This window comes from Pistacia vera, unplaced genomic scaffold (assembly GCF_008641045.1).
Source record: "Pistacia vera cultivar Batoury unplaced genomic scaffold, PisVer_v2 Contig39, whole genome shotgun sequence".
In the NCBI taxonomy this organism is placed as follows: Eukaryota; Viridiplantae; Streptophyta; class Magnoliopsida; order Sapindales; family Anacardiaceae; genus Pistacia; species Pistacia vera.
The window spans coordinates 128289-145795 of NW_022196212.1; the positions used below are offsets into that span (position 1 = coordinate 128289).

The window sequence follows — 17507 nt, forward strand, 5'->3', positions numbered from 1 at the left end:
AGTTACAGACAATTCAGAGTTGAGAGCATTGCTTACACAAACTACAAATCAAGTTTATTTGCGGACGCCCATCCATAAGTTATGGATGGCCGTCCCAAAAGTTTTTTTTTTTTTTTTTTTTTCATGTTTTGGTTAAGGACGGGCGTCCATTATTTGCTGGCACCTGTCCAAAATAAATGGAGGGCCATCCATAAATGATGAACGGCCATCCCTAAATGTTTTTTTAATTTTTAAAAAAAAATTGCTAATGGACGGGCGTCCATTAAAATATGAACTCCCGTTCAATATTTAGGGACAGCCGTCCATAACCTATGAACAGTCGTCCCTAATTTTTATAAAAATATTTTATTCCATTTTACTTATGGACAGGTGTCCATATAATATGGACGGGAGTCCATGTAAGTGAACGGCCGTCCATATTTGATGGACGACTGTTCACTAGAAAAATATTTAATAACGCGTCTGGATTGCTGGTGTGAGTCAGGGGACACGTAGTCCGGTACACATTTTCGGTACAAAAATATCGGTGTCCATAGCTTTATTGTTAAATATAAAGAACAAAATTTTTATTCAAATCCAATAGACTCTTTAAATTTTAGGAGAGATAATATGTTTTTTCAAGAAAGAAACTTAATAGAAGAGATAAATCATAAATAAAATGTATAGAAACTTTGCAATTTATTATATGGGATTACTGAGGTTATGCCATCTTATATTACTTGATAACCACATTTGGTTGTCAAGTAATATAAGATTTCGGTAATTTTCCAATACCAATAATTGTTATTGTTGGCAATATTGGAGATAATTTGATAACCTCCATTTTCTTAGGTATTGTAAGACTACCAAGGTAATCTTATTTTTGTTATAATTATATCCCTTAGTAATAAAATTTTAGGACAATAATACCCTTATTTTTAAATTAATTTACATGAATTTAACGTTTACTATTTAACCCCAATTAGTTAACTTTTTGGGCAAAATTACCATTGAATTCAAAACTAATCGCAACCCACCCAACCCACCACCCCTACCCACCTGCCGCCAGCTAACCACCGTCGGCTGCTGTTGGAAATCACCATGAGTAGCCCATTATCACTGGAAGGCTCCAATATGGCTGTTTCTAGTCATATTGATGGCCGAAATGGCTAGATCTATTATGGCTAGATCCATGGCCTTTATTGGCCATATCTGGATTAAATATGGCCGCTAACGGCTATATCTATTTTGGCCGGAATAGATTTGGCTGTTAATGGTTAGATCTACTATGATATGGCATTTTTGGCCATCAATATGGCTTGAAACGACCATATTGGAGCCTCCCAGTGCCTCTCGGCTACTCATGACAACTCCAAATGACTTTCGGTAGCGAATGGCGGTGGCGGCCAATGGCTTGGGGTGGTGGGGGTGATTTTGTTATAAATTAAAGTTTTATATAAGTGGGGTTGTTTTAGCTAAATTTGAAATGTTGGGGGTTATTAAAATTATTCAAAAATTAATAATAAAAATGATATTATATTGATATTTATAAAGAGGGTAATTTAGTAATTTAAATAACATATTCACAAATTTATTTCTCCCAACCAAACATATTAGTATAACATACCCATTAATTTATTCAACTAACCAAACACATTTTTCTAAAGATTCATAGTAATCTTTAAGGTAATTTAACTTTTTAGTCACAACTCTCAATAATTTAACATTCTCTGAACCAAACGCACCCTCAAGATAATCTATCATTTTATTAATATAACATTCTCAGTAATACAACATTTTCTAAACCAAAGGCACTCACCTATTTTCTTCTAAGGTGTAAATGATATTAATAAAAAAAAATTAATCATATATATAAACTGATAAGAAAAATACTAGATGTACAAAGACTATTTTTCAAGTGATAAAGATTAAAGAGTGATGACGAAACGCACTCACTTATTTTCTTCTAAGGTGTAAATGATATTAATAAAAAAAAATTAATCATATATATAAACTGATAAGAAAAATACTAGATGTACAAAGACTATTTTTCAAGTGATAAAGATTAAAGAGTGATGACGAAACGCACTCACTTATTTTCTTCTAAGGTGTAAATGATATTAATAAAAAAAAATTAATCATATATATAAATTGATAAGAGAAATGCTAGATGTACACATACTATGGTTAAAAAGTGATGCTAAATAGCCCCCACCTAGTTTCCATTAAGTCCCCAATGTCAATTTTAATTAAGATAAAAATGTAAATAAAAATATATAAAAACGAAAGATGAATGTTTAGCTTCCACAAATGGTGCCACTGAAATGTTGCTCAAAAGCTTGATTTGTCGTTTTTCTTCTTCTCCTTCTTTATACACAAAACCAGGTGAAGTGACTACAACTATTCCACAAGATTTAGTGCTTAAAGTAACCCAGCTTGAGAAATTCCTCAAAAATGATTGTAAAGAAGGTAATGTCACTCTTGATGAAGCACGACATTTCTTTGGATACATGATTCATATGCAGCCCAAACCACCAATTTCATCATTCAACGGATTGTTTGGAGCTCTTGCTAAGAAGAAGTTTTATGAAGACGTTATTTTGTTTTACAAGCGAGTGGATTCAATGGGGTTGTTGCCAGATTTAATTACTTTGACTATTTTGATTAATTACTTTTGCAATGTGGGTGGAGTTTGTGATGGTTTTGTTGTTTTGGGGAGGATTTTGAGGTGGGGTTCTAGCCCTAATGTTGTGACTTTTACTTCTTTGATTAAAGGTTTGTGTTTGGAGAATAGGAGTATGGAGGCTGTGGAGTTGTTAAAGAAAATGGTTGTGTTTGGGGTTAGGCCTAACGTGATTACATATGGGACTTTGATTAGCGGGTTGTGTCGAACAAGGAATATGAGTATCGCACTTAGGATACATGAAGAAATGGTGGATCAAGGTTTCCAACCTATGTGGTGATGTATAATACAATGATAAGTGGGCTTTGCAAGGAGAGGAAGATCGAAGAAGCTAATGGGTATTTGGAATTAATGATTCAAAGGGGTTTGCAGCCTAATGTGGTGGCATATAATACAATGATAAGTGAGATTTGCAAGGTGGGGAAGATAGAGGAAGCTAATGGATGGTTAGAATTGATGATTCAAAGAGGTTTGCAGCCTGATTTGCGGACGTATAATACAATGATAAGTGGGCTTTGCAAGGAAGGGAAGATTGGAAGAAGCTAATGGGTATTTGGAATTAATGATTCAAAGAGGTTTGCAGCCTAATGTGGTGACATATAATACAATGATAAGTGGGCTTTGCAATGTGGGGAAGATGGATGAAGCTAATGGGTTGTTGGAATTGATGAGTCAACGAGGTTTGCTGCCTAATGTGGTCACGTTTAGTACAATGATAAATGGGCTTTGCAAGGAGGGGAAGATGGAGGAAGCTAATGGATTGTTAGAATTGATGAGTCAAAGAGGTTTGCAGCCTAATGTGGTGACGTTCACTACAATGATAAGTGGGCTTTGCAAGGTGGGGAAGATGGAGGAAGCTAATGGGTTGTTTGAATTGATGAATCAAAGAGGGTTGCAGCCTGATGTGGTGACGTTTACTACAATGATAAGTGGGCTTTGCAAGGAGGGGAAGATGGAGGAAGCTAATGGATTGTTGGAATTGATGATTCAAAGAGGTTTGCAGCCTAATGTGGTGACGTTTACTACAATGATAAGTGGGCTTTGCAAGGAGGGGAAGATGGAGGAAGCTAATGGATTGTTAGAATTGATGATTCAAAGTGGTTTGTGGCCTGATGTGGTGACGTTTACTACAATGATAAGTGGGCTTTGCAAGGAGGGGAAGATGGAGGAAGCTAATGGATTGTTAGAATTGATGATTCAAAGAGGTTTGCAGCCTAATGTGGTGACGTTTACTACAATGATAAGTGGGCTTTGCAATGAGGGGAAGATGGAGGAAGCTAATGGATTGTTAGAATTAATGATTCAAAGAGGTTTGCAACCAAACATAGTTACTTATACAACTTTGATGGATGGTTATTGCTTGCTGCATAGATCTAATGAAGCAAAGGAGCTACTAATCTAATGAAGCAAAGGAGCTACTAATCTCTATGGAGAGTAAGGGTTGTAAGCCTGATGGTTTTGTTGTTTTTCGAAGGATTTTGAGGCGGGGTTTAAGACCAAATGTTGCGACTTTCACTTATTTGATTAAAGGTTTGTGTTTAGAGAATAGGAGTTTGGAGGCTATGGAGTTGTTCAAGAAAATGGCTGTGTTTGGGGTCAGGCCTGATGCGATTACATATAGGACCTTGATCAAGGGGTTGTGTCAGACAGGGAATACTAGCGTTGCGGTTGGATTGCATGAAGAAATGGGTGCTAGTAATGGTGAAGGGGATGTTATCTTTAAGCCTGATATTGTTTCTTATTGTAGTATTATAGATGGTCTTTGTAAAGATGAATTGGTTGATAAGGCAAAAGAATTGGTCTTGGAAATGAAGGGGAAGAGAATTAAGCCAGATGTGGTTGTTTTTAACTCTCTAATTTATGGTTGGTGTTTTGTGGGAAATTTGGAGGAGGCTGAAGGCTTGTTTGTTGAGATGGCGGATCAAGGCTTGCACCCTAACTCACTGATGTATGATACAATGATAAGTGGGATTTGCAAGGAGGGAAAGATAAAGGAGGCTAATTGGTTGTTTGAATTTATGATCCGAAGAGGTTTGGAAATTAGAGAATGCTATGAGTCTTTACAAGGAAATGATTTGAAAGGGAATTAAACAAACAGTGTTTATATGTGGCACTTTGTCAACCAGTCTTTTTCTATCAAATAAAGTTGGAGATGCACGGAATCTATTTGATGAGATGAAACTTTACAATGTCGCACCTGACTCAGTTACATATAATATTTTGGTTGATGGGATACGTAAGAATGGTGTTCTGGAGTTAGCAAAATTGTTTTGCACTTAGAGAACTACAAGTTTAAAATTGCCAGCCTCATTTATGGGTTGTGTAAAACTGGAAGGATCGAAATTGCTTCAGAGATATTTCACAATTTGCCTCAAAAGAGCCTAATGCACTTGACTATAAAAACTATGTTGTATGTGGGCATGCTGGAATCATTTGTTTTTAAGAAGAATGAAATTATTCTCCCTGCTTGGCCTCACTCATTGACACTGCCGAATCTGTTCTCTCTTAGCATAGGTACCTCGGGTAAGAGGCGATTTGTGAATCTTTTTTGATAGCCTATGATCTGATCTTTTGCTCTTCAATTTTATAAGTTCCCATTATCTTTATATGTAGAGTCCTTCAATCATAATTGTTGATGTCTTTAATGATTATTTATGATTTTTTTTGTTCCTTAAACTATAAGTGACATCTGATTTCTGATTCCTCTAATTATAAATTCGGGATTTTCTGACAGACTGCAAAAGGCAAACAAAACATTTTGACAGCTTCTTTTACATTATCTTTCATTTGCTGTTTAATCTAAAGGAAATTTCAAGATAATCTTAGGGGAAATAGACATTTTTGTTTCATTTAAATGCCCCTTTAGCAAAGATTTTACTCAAATTCTTTAGATATATTTATATATTTGATATTTAATAATTAATAAATTGCTTAATTTTTCAATTAACACTTTCAGAAGTTGGAAGTTTCTAGGAAACTGGCAAACACAATGGAGCCTGTTGAAAAATTTGTTAATATGTGAAATGATCTCTTGAATCATTGATTTGGGTCAATTTTCAACTCATAAAAAATAAAAAATAGTTAAGTTCTTGTATCAATAGTTTTATCAATCTTCGAGTGTCGATGCTATGATAAATAGATGGTCGATAATCTTATCAATAGTTTTATCAATTTTCGATTGTCGATACGATGATTAATAAATGGTCAATATGTAAAACTTCCTTAACATAACTAAGAATTTCAAGAATTAGTTAAATTGCATTGGGACATACTTATTTGAAGTGTCAACTCAAAATATAATTGACATGTATCATAAAAACCCTACATGAACATTTTTATGGTTATTTCATTCACCTCTAGTGTGGTCAGTCAAAATATAATCTTTATCTTTTTTCCTATTTTATGGGCTGCCAGAGAAACTGGAGCTTTTTGTGCAATGAAGGAGGTTGATATCATCCTTGATGACCCTAAGTTTGCTGAATGTATAAAGTAGTTGGAGGTTGGAGCAGGTCACTATCTCAGGTCCTTTCTCAAATAATTTAGTTGGTTACAAAATAATACTTACTGAGAAATATGCAGATTTGAATTATTTGTCGTACCCTAGAATATTTGTTGCCAATAGTATTCTATTCCAACAATATGGTATTGGAATTTGTATTTTTCATACATGAATTCTGGCCACAATAGTTGATTGTCAATTGAAATCAAGCCTGAACATTGTGTTCACAGTAAAATAAGCGGCATGCATAAACTCAGTCACCCTTTTCCTCATTTTGGCTCAGCACCTAAGACCAGTACCAATCTACCACTCCCTTTGCTAAATCCCCAGGGATAATACCAATCTGATATGCTGTTTAGAAGTTCCAATTCTTGTTCATCACCACTTCAACTGTGTTAATTGTGGATACATAAGGCACCATACTTCAGTCAGATTAGTTGGACATAGGTTTTTTTTTTTTTTGTCCATTTTTCTTGAAAACTAACTATTCCTATTTGTGGTAATTGTTGCAGGAAATTATTGTTCTCCAACACTTAAAGCATCCAAATATAGTACAGTATTATGGAAGTGAAGTGGTGTGTGGCTCTTCCTATAGAATACGCTAGATTTGACTGTGTTTGTATTAGTGCAGATATAATTCGTTCATAAAATATTGTTTCCACTACAGGTTTATGATCACTTTTACATATATTTGGAGTATGTTCATCCCAGATCTATTAATAAATATGTTTGTGACCATTTTGGAGCTATAACAGAATCCATAGTTCGCAATTTCACCCGACATATTTTCTCTGGGCTGGCGTACCTGCATAGCACAAAGACAATTCACAGGTAACAATTGGTGCTTGACAAGGAGCAGAGCATTAGAGTCAACTTCTTTGTTTATAGTTGATGATTACACTTTGCAGATTGCTAAAGTCCATAAATATTCTTAATCTTGTAAAAAGGCGATAGTAAAATTATCAATGATGTTTTGGAAGAATTGAATGACTGCTTGCTTTACTGTCTTGACTGTTTTTACATACTTGCTTGTTGAATTTGGATTTTGTTGGAGAAGTGGCACATTTTTTAGTTATAAACTTATTGCTTTGGCCTATGAGTATACTTATCTACATTATTATGATTTATCGGGATATTAAAGGCGCAAATTTGCTTGTTGATGCATCTGGTGTTGTAAAGCTTGCAGACTTTGGGACGGCAAAACATGTGAGTTTTAAGATTCTTTAACACTATGTAGTAATGAATATTAGTTTTGTTTGATCTATTGTAATTTGAGAGAATGCTTCTCTAACATTATCTTTTCATAGATCGTGTTCAAGGGTTAATGTTTGTATTAGTAAATTAATTGTAGTTAATGTTTATTTATGTATATTTGATTCTCTGCACTATTATTTGCAGATCTTTTCTAGAATGAATTATGCATTGTAACATATATTCATTAGCATGCATAAGGTCACTGGATCTCTGAATAAGCAGGTGCAACTACTGTTGATTGCTTCTCCTTTCTTTTTGCAGTCCGAATTCTCTTTTCATTGAAGAATTAATTTGGACAGTTTCTCATTTTTTCATGTAATCAACTCTTTTACAATTTTTCACTCTGAGTACTGAGTTCTATAGTTAATTGCTCAAAATGCATCCAGATTTAATTAGTTACAAACTTTTAAATGACATGGGAGATTCTACTTTAAGAATTTTAAACATTTTTTCATATCTTGCTTTCCTGATAGCATATTCTGCTTGTTAATGATTTTCTTTTGCATGTTACTGAATGGGCTTACAGCTTGATTTCTGGTAGAGTAATACTAGCCTTACAAAGAGGCATAAAAAGAGACAAATCCAACCCTTAAAATTCATGATTGCCTCTCTCTCTCTCTCTCTCTCTCTCTTTCCCTTCTTTTAAGGGCTGAATTTGTCTCTTTGTATGCCTCTTTGTAAAGCTAGTATTACCTTTTCTGGTATGGTGATTTACTTACAAAATCAAAGAGAAAAAATGCTCATTTTTGTCCTTATATTTTCTGTAAGGGTTTGCACATGATCTTTTCTCTACCAATCACTTTAATTGTCTCATCTTCTATTTGTCAGCCTCAAGCTATGTTCAAGGTCTTGCATAAAACCCTGCCTATACCAGAAACATTATCTTTAGAGGGAAAGGGCTTTCTCCAATGCTACTTTTGAAGAAATCCTGCAGAGCGGCCATCAGCTATGGTGCTACTTGAGCATCCTTTTTTCCGTAACTCAAATGATAAAGAAAAACCCAACACAGTTGGGATGAGAACGCTTGAAATTTCCGTATACCTTATTGTTTAGTAGGTTTTGTGTTAAGTGTTTGTTGTACAATGTAACCAGGAAGAAAAATTTGGTGTCATGTTTTGGTTATGTGACAAAGGAAGGACTTGTAGATATTTACACATTATTTTGTCCAAATGAAATTCATTCTTGACAACAACTTGGATTTTTTGGATATCTATGTCAAATAATGTCATTGTTGTATAATTCAATAAATAAATGGGAGTTAAAATAAGCATTAAAACAGTTTTTTATAGGTTGACTGATGAGGTTTTTTCTTTAAGTAATACAAGAACCAATACCCATAATCCTGATTATACTTTTAACGAATTGAATAATTGATTATTTTGATTCAGTTGCATAATCTAAACCAGGATCATATGTAGGATTCAAGATACTATAATTTAAACCCAGAAAGACAATTATGTTTTGATGAAAATGGTATTGAAAACGCGAGAGACAGATTGGGAGAAGATTCCACCAATTCAATAGCATAAAAAGTAAGATTTGGAAGGTATCAGTAACATACAAATTGGGATACAATTCCACCATTTCAATAGCGACTGGAAGTCAAAAAAATCTTTCATCTTCATATAAACTTAAAATACAAATACATAGTCAATACTACAAACTCAGTATTAAATTTGAATGCTTCTAAATTACAAGATACTACTATACAGTCTGCCCTACATCTTGCAATTTTGCATATACCAGAATATGGAGCCGACGAAAGCTGAATGCTTTTTCCTTCTCATCATTTCAGTATCTGGCTAGAGAAATATATTTTGAAAATTATGTAGAGACTAACCATGAATAATGTGATTTTATGACTCCAATGATCAAAGGAAGGATCGGAGTCCAAAAACAATAAAGAGAACTCCACCTGAGAGTACAACCTACACCAAGATAGTTAAACCGTTACATTTGCTCAATAAAATAGATAGCATGGATAAACCACAATAGCAATAACCAAGCAGCGAAAATTTTCCAAGATTACTATTTTCTCTGATATCTGAGATGCCAAGCTCTTTTCTCCAAGGACAACAGCAGTGGTACACAATGCTTGTCCTCTAAAGAAAAGAAAACAATCAACACAGATGTGTGTAATATGTACATCAAAGGTTACGAATTTGTGTCTCAATTACCAATATTTATTTATCTTCTTTTACTCTCCTTTTCTCTGCTCACTTAACTATCTAAACAGAATCTAAAACTTCTCCCACCTCACTTCACTTCACCTCTTCCCATTTCTCTCAATGTTGTTCAGATACTAACTACAGCTTGATTAAGGAGTAGACACTCAAAAACAATACATTACATTACTCCAAATACATTTCAGGGCAGCGACGTGGAGATATTTTTCCCCCGGGGATGTAACTCCTATCAGAAGGCACAAATTTAACCAAGTAGCAAAAATATGAACAAATCAAATAGGGAATCAATATACAGAAATTTAACTAAAATCATCATATATTACAAAGTCAAATTCTTAGAACAACCTTCAGCAGTACCAAATATAAATCGCAAACACATCTCCAAGTACTAAGTGACAATATGAGGCATTATATATAAGTAGAAAATATGGAAATAATGTTTGACTGCACAACAGAAGGAAAAATTAGGTTTCAAATGCCAGTCACTGCAGAACATTAAAACTGAAACAAACATTATGAAATAATAATGCAGAAAAGATAATCAAGAACCAAAAGTAGAACCAATCACCCAATCCACAAGATTAATGTAACAATAAAGGAACTCCATAAAAAAAAGTGTACGTGTCAGACAACATGATAAGAATGAGGGAGACTCGTCGTCTGTAAGAGAGTGATGCACAAGGCACAAACGACGCTACTGAAATGGTGCTTAAAAGCTTGATTCGTCGTTTTTCTTCTTCTCCTTCTTCATTCATAAAACCAGGTACAAGTAGATCTATGGTTGGAAAATGTAGTTTTGTATTTGCTTGTTTGCTCTATAGCTACAGGTAATGAGAAGTCGAACAAGTTCTGGGAGGCAGAACTACCACCGAATTTTGACAGAAGTAGAATTGAGAAATTTATCCGCACTAAGTAAATTATCAACTGAAGCTTATGATTTATCAAATGAACTTGAAGACAGCATTGGTTAATATCATCTTCTACTAATTATACTATGGATTTTACAGGTATGAAGAGAAAAGATGGGCTCCAAAGGGAGAAACAAAACTAGCTGCAAAAACTACTGAAACGAACCATAACATTGATAAGTTCCCAGAAGGAGTCAAAGGTTGTGTTTCAAGAAAACCAAGGGCACTCTCTCTAGAGGATGAGATTTTTACCAAGCACATCTCAAATAAATCCTCCAGCAATGAAGTCCCGAAGGGTAATGGCAATAGTTTTTTATATATTTTCCCTTTTTGCTTTAGTTAAAGAAGATTTTTCATACTCCCATCCCCATACATCAGATCCCTTGTCACCCTTTGATATAGATGATAAGTTAGGAAAATTTTTCCTTTAGTGTCAGTGATGAGAAGGGTCTAAATGTAAGGTCTTGTCAATATGTCTTCTTTTCATCTCCATCTTTAACCTGTCCTCATTTGATTTTCACACATATTTATTTCTACTAGTGTCCATGACTACACGATTTGTTTGTTATTAGGCTTTGTTATCAATTGCTGGGGTATAAGGATATATTTCAAAGGTTCTAGGAGTACCAAAATTTGTAAGAAAGTTGGTATCTTTTAAGGCAAGACAAGTCCTCTGGTATGCCCAATGCACACAAGAATTTGTAAAGGAAATCCTACTTGAATATTGGTATTTATCAACTAGCTTTCTCTAGCCAGTAATTCAGTACTTTAAATACAATTATGATCGCAAACTGACAAGGGACAAGAGGTCTATATTGTGTATCGCAATATTGTCATTTTGGCCTAACCTAGGTTCTTTGGACGAGACTGCGATTTGTCCAAGAAGTACAGCAGCATCCGGTTCCATCGCGGGTTATATTACTTGCACTCTAACTAGATGAGACATATGAGTTGATTTGGTTTCGGTATTTGCATTTGTTGAAGGTATCTTCAAACTTTAAAGAGGTCTTACACTAGTCGAACTGCATTCTTGTTTCACATTGGATGGATTTTGGGAATCTTCTTCTATTAAAATGAGCATCATTTTGTTAAACTTATTTTTCCTCAGTTTGATTACTAAGAATTAGTCACATAATTACTTATAGCATCTCTAAGCTTTAAATTGTATCATATAGTTTTTGATATATATTCCAAAAAGAAAATAGGTGTATGTGTTAAGGGATCTAAGAGAAAGAATTTTACTCTGTCATATTCTTGTGCGAGGACAATGTGTTTGCATGTCTATCAATTCGGAGACCCTCTTTACGAATTTCTTGTTTTTTCTTTTGTGGTTTCATTACATGTATTTAGGGGTTTGCATATTAAAGACCATATTCCCTATGCAGCGATTGGCAGATTTGAACATGGTCATTGCTTCACCTTTGCTGCCACCACCATTGATAGAACTCAATACACCCACAAGGAAGACAAATGGAGCATCTGAATTTTACAACGCTTTACCCTTTTGGTTTTTAGAAATTAATAATGTAATTTTAATTTTTAAAGTCTAAGTGTTAAAATTAATCATGAAATGAATGACGATCATTCTTGAAATCAAAGATGATAATGTTAATTTTTGAAATCAGGAGGGTGAAACTGCCCTTGATTTTGTTTTCGGGTTGACAATCCAGGACAATCTCTTCACCCGATCTTAGAAATTGACACTATATATAACTTATAATTCTCAGAAATATGTCTATTTAAGTAAGCAAAAGAAAGATGAGAGTGACATTGTTAGTTTCTGAAACCATGAGTTTGAGTTGCCTTAAAAGCCATCAATTAAGGGTAATAATGTAATTTCAAATAGTAATAGCAGTGGAGCCCAAGGTCGGTGCCCTATTTATTATGAGTGCGTTTGGTTTATTATTTTGGATAAGATTTTGGGGATAGTATTGGGTTGTTGGATAGAGGAGTATTACGAGATAAACTTTAAAAATTTATGAAAAAGCCCTTAGGTTTACTAATTTAATTAAAGACCCTGATATATAAAATGACAAAAACACCCCCACCACCTACAGTGCCAGATTCCGGCCATCATCACCAGAATCTGGTCAGAAAAGGCCAGATTTACAGCCTGCTGTGGCCGCGACGACTGGAAAAGGCTAAAACGATGGCCAAAGATATGGCCGTCGTTTTCGGTCAACAATGGCCATTTCTTTGGCCGTCGTTGACGGGCAGATCTGGCCTTTTCCGGCCAGATCCACTGTGGATCTGGCTGGAAAAGGCCAGATCGGTGAATTACTGGCCAATTCCGGTTGGTAATTCACCGTTGTGGTAGATTCCAGCTACCACTGACGGTGGTTGCCGGAATCTGGCAAGTATGGGTCACGGGGGTGTTTTTGTTAATTTTTAAACTTTTTTTCAGGGGGTATTTAATGAAATTAACAACCTTATGAGATCTAAAAGTAATTAAAAAATAGGATAATATTTCTGGAATAATGTGCCAAACATTATTTAGAGAATATGATTGGGAATATGGATGATAATAGGGAACCAAACGCCACCATTATTTTTATTTTTGAAATATATATAATTTCAGGGGAGTGCGGTTTTTGTTTGCATTTCTTTATTGGGGGAAAGGTCACATTGAATTGAAATTTTCAAAGTGTTCTCTTAAAGAATTTTCTTGCTTGTTGATTTTCTCATAAGAATACGCTAAATTTTAGGGTTGTAATTAGATACTCATGTACAATTGGTTTAATATGAAATGTATCGAAGATTATTATCAAAATATATTGTATACTCTCTAGATCGTCAAAAACCCTCTAAGAGGAGTATATATTGGTTTATTTGAAACATACCAACAAATATTATAAAATATTATACACCTTTTAAAATAATCAAAATCCTATGTAAAGTATCAAAAACCCAGTTGATCGAGGAAAATATTACTTTTTGGTAATAGAGCATTTCAAGTAATCTCATTACCTAACAAAGTGGTGGCAATGGCTTGGGTAGGTGGGAGTGTTTTTGTTAAAATTTAAACTTTTTATTAATAAAGGGTGTTCTTGTAAATTATTTAGATAACTAGGTAATCTCAGGATATCTAAAATTTTATTAACAAGGGATAAAATTGTAACAAAAATAAGATTATCAAGTAATCTCATTACTTAAAAAAATGGTGGTAATCCGATTACCACATATATAACCAACAATGATTATTATTGGTATTAGAGAATTACCGAGGTCTTATATTAGTTTACAATCAAACATGAAAATATCAATAATATAAGATGATATTACTGTAGTAATGGGAGATAACCCCCAACCAAATAGCCCCTAAATTTTATTTATCTTCATTAAAATAGAATAAAATAGGATTAAATATAGAATAAAGTTAAGAGTTGAATATTTTAAATCGAATTGTATTGATAACACCCCTTTTGAATTTTAAATGAACTCATGTGCACATGACTTTGTTTTGTTAATTAATTAGGACCCTTTTGAATATATATATATTTGTTATTATGATAGAAAATTATAATATATGACTAAACTTCTATATATTACATTCAATATTAATAATACATATATTGTCTTCTCGCCATCAACATAATTGCAAAACAATTGAGAAAGACATTTCGGTAATAAGTCTGATTCTATTTTATTTGTCATTTGAAGCAGTGTTTTGAAACCCGACCTAGGGTGAAACGTAGCACAGTGGTCGGGTGTTGAGTTGACCAGTTGAACCGATTTAACTAGCAAGTCAAACCGGTGACGTCAACATGAATAAAGGTTTGGAATCCAGTAAAAACACCCCTAAAAATTACTATAAGTCCCTAGAGATTTGAAATCTTGCAAAAACACTCCAAATTAAATCGTCGGCGTTGACAACCCATGCCAAATAGGGCCTATTTCTATGGTTGAAAACTCTGCCTCGGCCTCCTGACCAAAACCCATCTCGCCCCACCCCTGTTTGCCTCACCAATCATCGACAATAGCCCGTTGTTGTCGCCGATTTATTTTTGTGATTTCCGATTGTTTCACTCATGGGAAATCAACTTCGTCACCACCTTTCCACTCACCAGCCCTTTCTCTTCCAAATCCCCAACATCCCAGCCTTCAATTGTTCGCTGATCATCGTCCTAATTTCTAGGGTTTTTGATGAATAGTAAAATTGGTAATTTGGCTCGGTGAAGGCCTTGGTCCTGATTTAACCAGTTCAACCGACCGGGTCGGGCCGGGTTTTAAAACATAGATTTAACGTAAGGAAGGATCCCAAAAAGCTGATCTTTCTTTTAGTTATCAAACAAATGAAAAAGAGAAAATATAAGTTTAACATATTGATGCTCATTTTAATTGAAAAAGATTCTCCAAATCCAGCCATACATGAAACGATAATGCAGTCCGACTAGTGTAAGACCTCTTTTAAATAGTTGATGCTCAGTTTAATCATATCAATAGAGAGTGATATGCTATGCTACCTTAAAAGACTAAAAGAAATTTAACTCCCTAGACCTCCCAAGTTTGCATTTAAAAAATGTCCTTGAAAATATTTTTCAATTTTTTTTAATTTAGAAAAACTGACATGGCACACTTAGGATTCATTAAACATGTAAAACGGGTTAAAGTGAAAGGATTTAAACATATGTGGGTAATATTTAATTAACGAAAGTTTGTTTAAATTTTGAAAATTAAAAACGACCCCTACCCTTCAAAATCGCTTAATTGAGCCAAATACCCAAAAAACGACCGACGAACACCTTTGATTTCTTTGCCATTTTTGGCAATGAAAGTGCCCTATTTTGGCAAATATTCGATCCTAAAGCTTCCTTACACAAAATCATGACTGATATTCAGAAAGAGGAGGAAAACCCAGCCCCACTCCAAATCCTAGACTCTGGTGGTGGCGGTAGTTCAAAGGTTGTCAAAGAAGATGCTCTGGTGGATCATCCAATGAGTGAAGGTGGTCCAGAGGTAGAGAAGATGACGGCAGCACAAGAACAGAGAGAGGAATCAGAAAACAGTTCTAAAGAGGAGGATACTGGCGAGAATTCAAGCGAGGAGGAGGACGCCGGTGAAGAAAGGGTATGTTTTTTACTTTTTTTTTTTTTAATTGGATGAGAAATTTGATTGATTTGTGCAAATTTGGGGGAGATGTATTTGGTTTTTTTTTTTTTTTTTTTTTTTTTTTTTTTTTTTTTTTTTTTTTTTTTTTTTTTTTTTTTTGGGGAAGGTACAGATTTCTATAAAAGTAGACAAAATATGTACAAATACGAGGGGCATACCCCAAGAGAAAGGCTGATAAAACTCAGTCAAAAGAAACACATGGAAGAAACCCACAAAGCCACAAATTGGCATAAAAGAGTGTGCAGGCTCCCCACAAAACAAAATAAGAAGATGCCATAAACCACAAAGCCACAAACCGGCATAAAAGAGTGCGCAGGCTCCCCACAAAGCTAATCAGTAAGATGCCATATCACACAGAGCTGGGCCGAGATCTCATACTTGGGTGCTAAACCCAATATCTTGGCTTGGACTAAATCACAAATAGCTAAGACCGTATCTCTGCGAGAGCTACAGTGCTGACGAAACACACGGTTATTTGGTTCAAACCATTAGAAATAAACAGTAGCTGAAAGGACTAACCAGGAAAGAAGGTGTCCGAAGTCCCCTTTGCATCTAAGATGCAAGCCAGCCCATTGGAGCAAAGGAAGCCAAGAGAGAGTAGGCCATGTAGAGAGCGTCCTTGCAGTGACCTCTCGCCAAACATAACTAGAGAAGTCATAGATGAAAAACAAATGGTCATGGGTCTTTGTAGCCGACCTGTACAAAACACACAAGGAGGATGTAATGACACCATGAGAGCTGAGCCGATCCATGGTGTGAAGCCGACCAAGAGAAGCAAGCCACATGATGAAAGAGTGGCATGGAATCTGCCTTGGAAACCACAGGAGATGATGAATCAAGTTCACATTCCAGGCTGAATCAATAGAGAATCATCCAGACGAGTGACCCTTCTACACAAGATGATCAGGAAGACCCATTGAAGGCTACACTGTAATAGAGTCCCAGATATGCTGAAGTTCTACACTACTCAAAGGAAAATCCCACGAACCATCTTGAATAATATCCGAAACCCAAGCATCCCATGGCAAACCAGTAGAAGTCAAAATCCTAAAAGGGAGCAAGTCACACAAAGGTCACTGCGGTAACCAATGATCCCGCCATAACAAGGTGTCCCTACCATCACCGATACAAGTCATAATAAGACCCCAACACCAATCCTTGCTGAGTAAGATCTTCCTCCAAGCCCATGAAGCCCCAGATGTAACTCGAATATGCCAAAAAGATCGGCCACGGAGGAGAACCAAACGGGCCCAAGAGGACCATACAGAAGACCTATCATTAATTAGTCTCCAGCCATGCTTAAGAATATCCGCTCTTTTCCAATCTTGGATCCTCTTAATCCCCAGACCATCCTCTCTTAATGGATAGCAAACAGAAGACCATGCAACCTTGGCACCCAAAGGGGACAGAGAAGCACCCTTCTAGAGAAACGAGGCCAAAATACTCTCAATTCATCTCACTGTAGCTGTCGGCAAAAGAAACATGGATGACCAATAGACCTGTATGGAGAAAAGCACCGACTTGATCAACTGAAGTCGGCCTGCATAGGTCAAAGATATCGACGTCTATAGCCTAATTCGAGACAGAATTCTCTCTAACAGAGGCCTACAATCAGAATGGGTAGAGATCAGAGGAAGCCCTAGATATCTGATCGGTAACACCCCTAGCTGGAAGCCCAAAATAGACCGCAAACCAACTTGCTCCTCATCTGAAACTCCAGAAAGAAACAACTGGCTCTTCTCTGCATTAGACACCAACCCAGAAACCTTGGCAAAAGAATCCAAGGCTAATTTTATCAGGCTAACAGAGGAAGTATCTGCTCGACAAAACACCATGAGATCATTCGCAAAACACAAATGAGAAAATAGCTGCTAGCCTATACCTCCAAT

General features: G+C 35.4%; 2 protein-coding genes across 2 annotated transcripts; both read left to right on the forward strand.

Annotated features, from left to right (window-relative positions):
- The first annotated feature begins 4089 nt into the window (after positions 1-4089).
- LOC116140983 (putative pentatricopeptide repeat-containing protein At1g12700, mitochondrial) lies at positions 4090-4752 on the forward strand. Its single transcript, XM_031426549.1, has one exon. The coding sequence runs from the start codon at positions 4090-4092 to the stop codon at positions 4750-4752; it is 663 nt and encodes a 220-aa protein (XP_031282409.1).
- Positions 4753-10303: 5551 nt separating this feature from the next.
- Positions 10304-12203, forward strand: LOC116140984. The gene is made up of 5 exons (XM_031426552.1): positions 10304-10364; positions 10423-10513; positions 10609-10805; positions 11860-12035; positions 12135-12203. The coding sequence occupies exons 1-5, from the start codon at positions 10304-10306 to the stop codon at positions 12201-12203; spliced, it is 594 nt and encodes a 197-aa protein (XP_031282412.1).
- The last annotated feature ends 5304 nt before the right edge of the window (positions 12204-17507 follow it).

Coding starts and splice junctions, on each gene's coding strand:
- LOC116140983 (XM_031426549.1), top strand. CDS start 4,090: ATGGAGAGTAAGGGTTGTAAGCCTGATGGTTTTGTTGTTTTTCGAAGG.
- LOC116140984 (XM_031426552.1), top strand. CDS start 10,304: ATGGTGCTTAAAAGCTTGATTCGTCGTTTTTCTTCTTCTCCTTCTTCA. Junction 10,365..10,422: donor TTCTTCATTCATAAAACCAG/GTACAAGTAGAT, acceptor TTTGCTCTATAG/CTACAGGTAATGAGAAGTCG. Junction 10,806..11,859: donor CAGCAATGAAGTCCCGAAGG/GTAATGGCAATA, acceptor ACATGTATTTAG/GGGTTTGCATATTAAAGACC.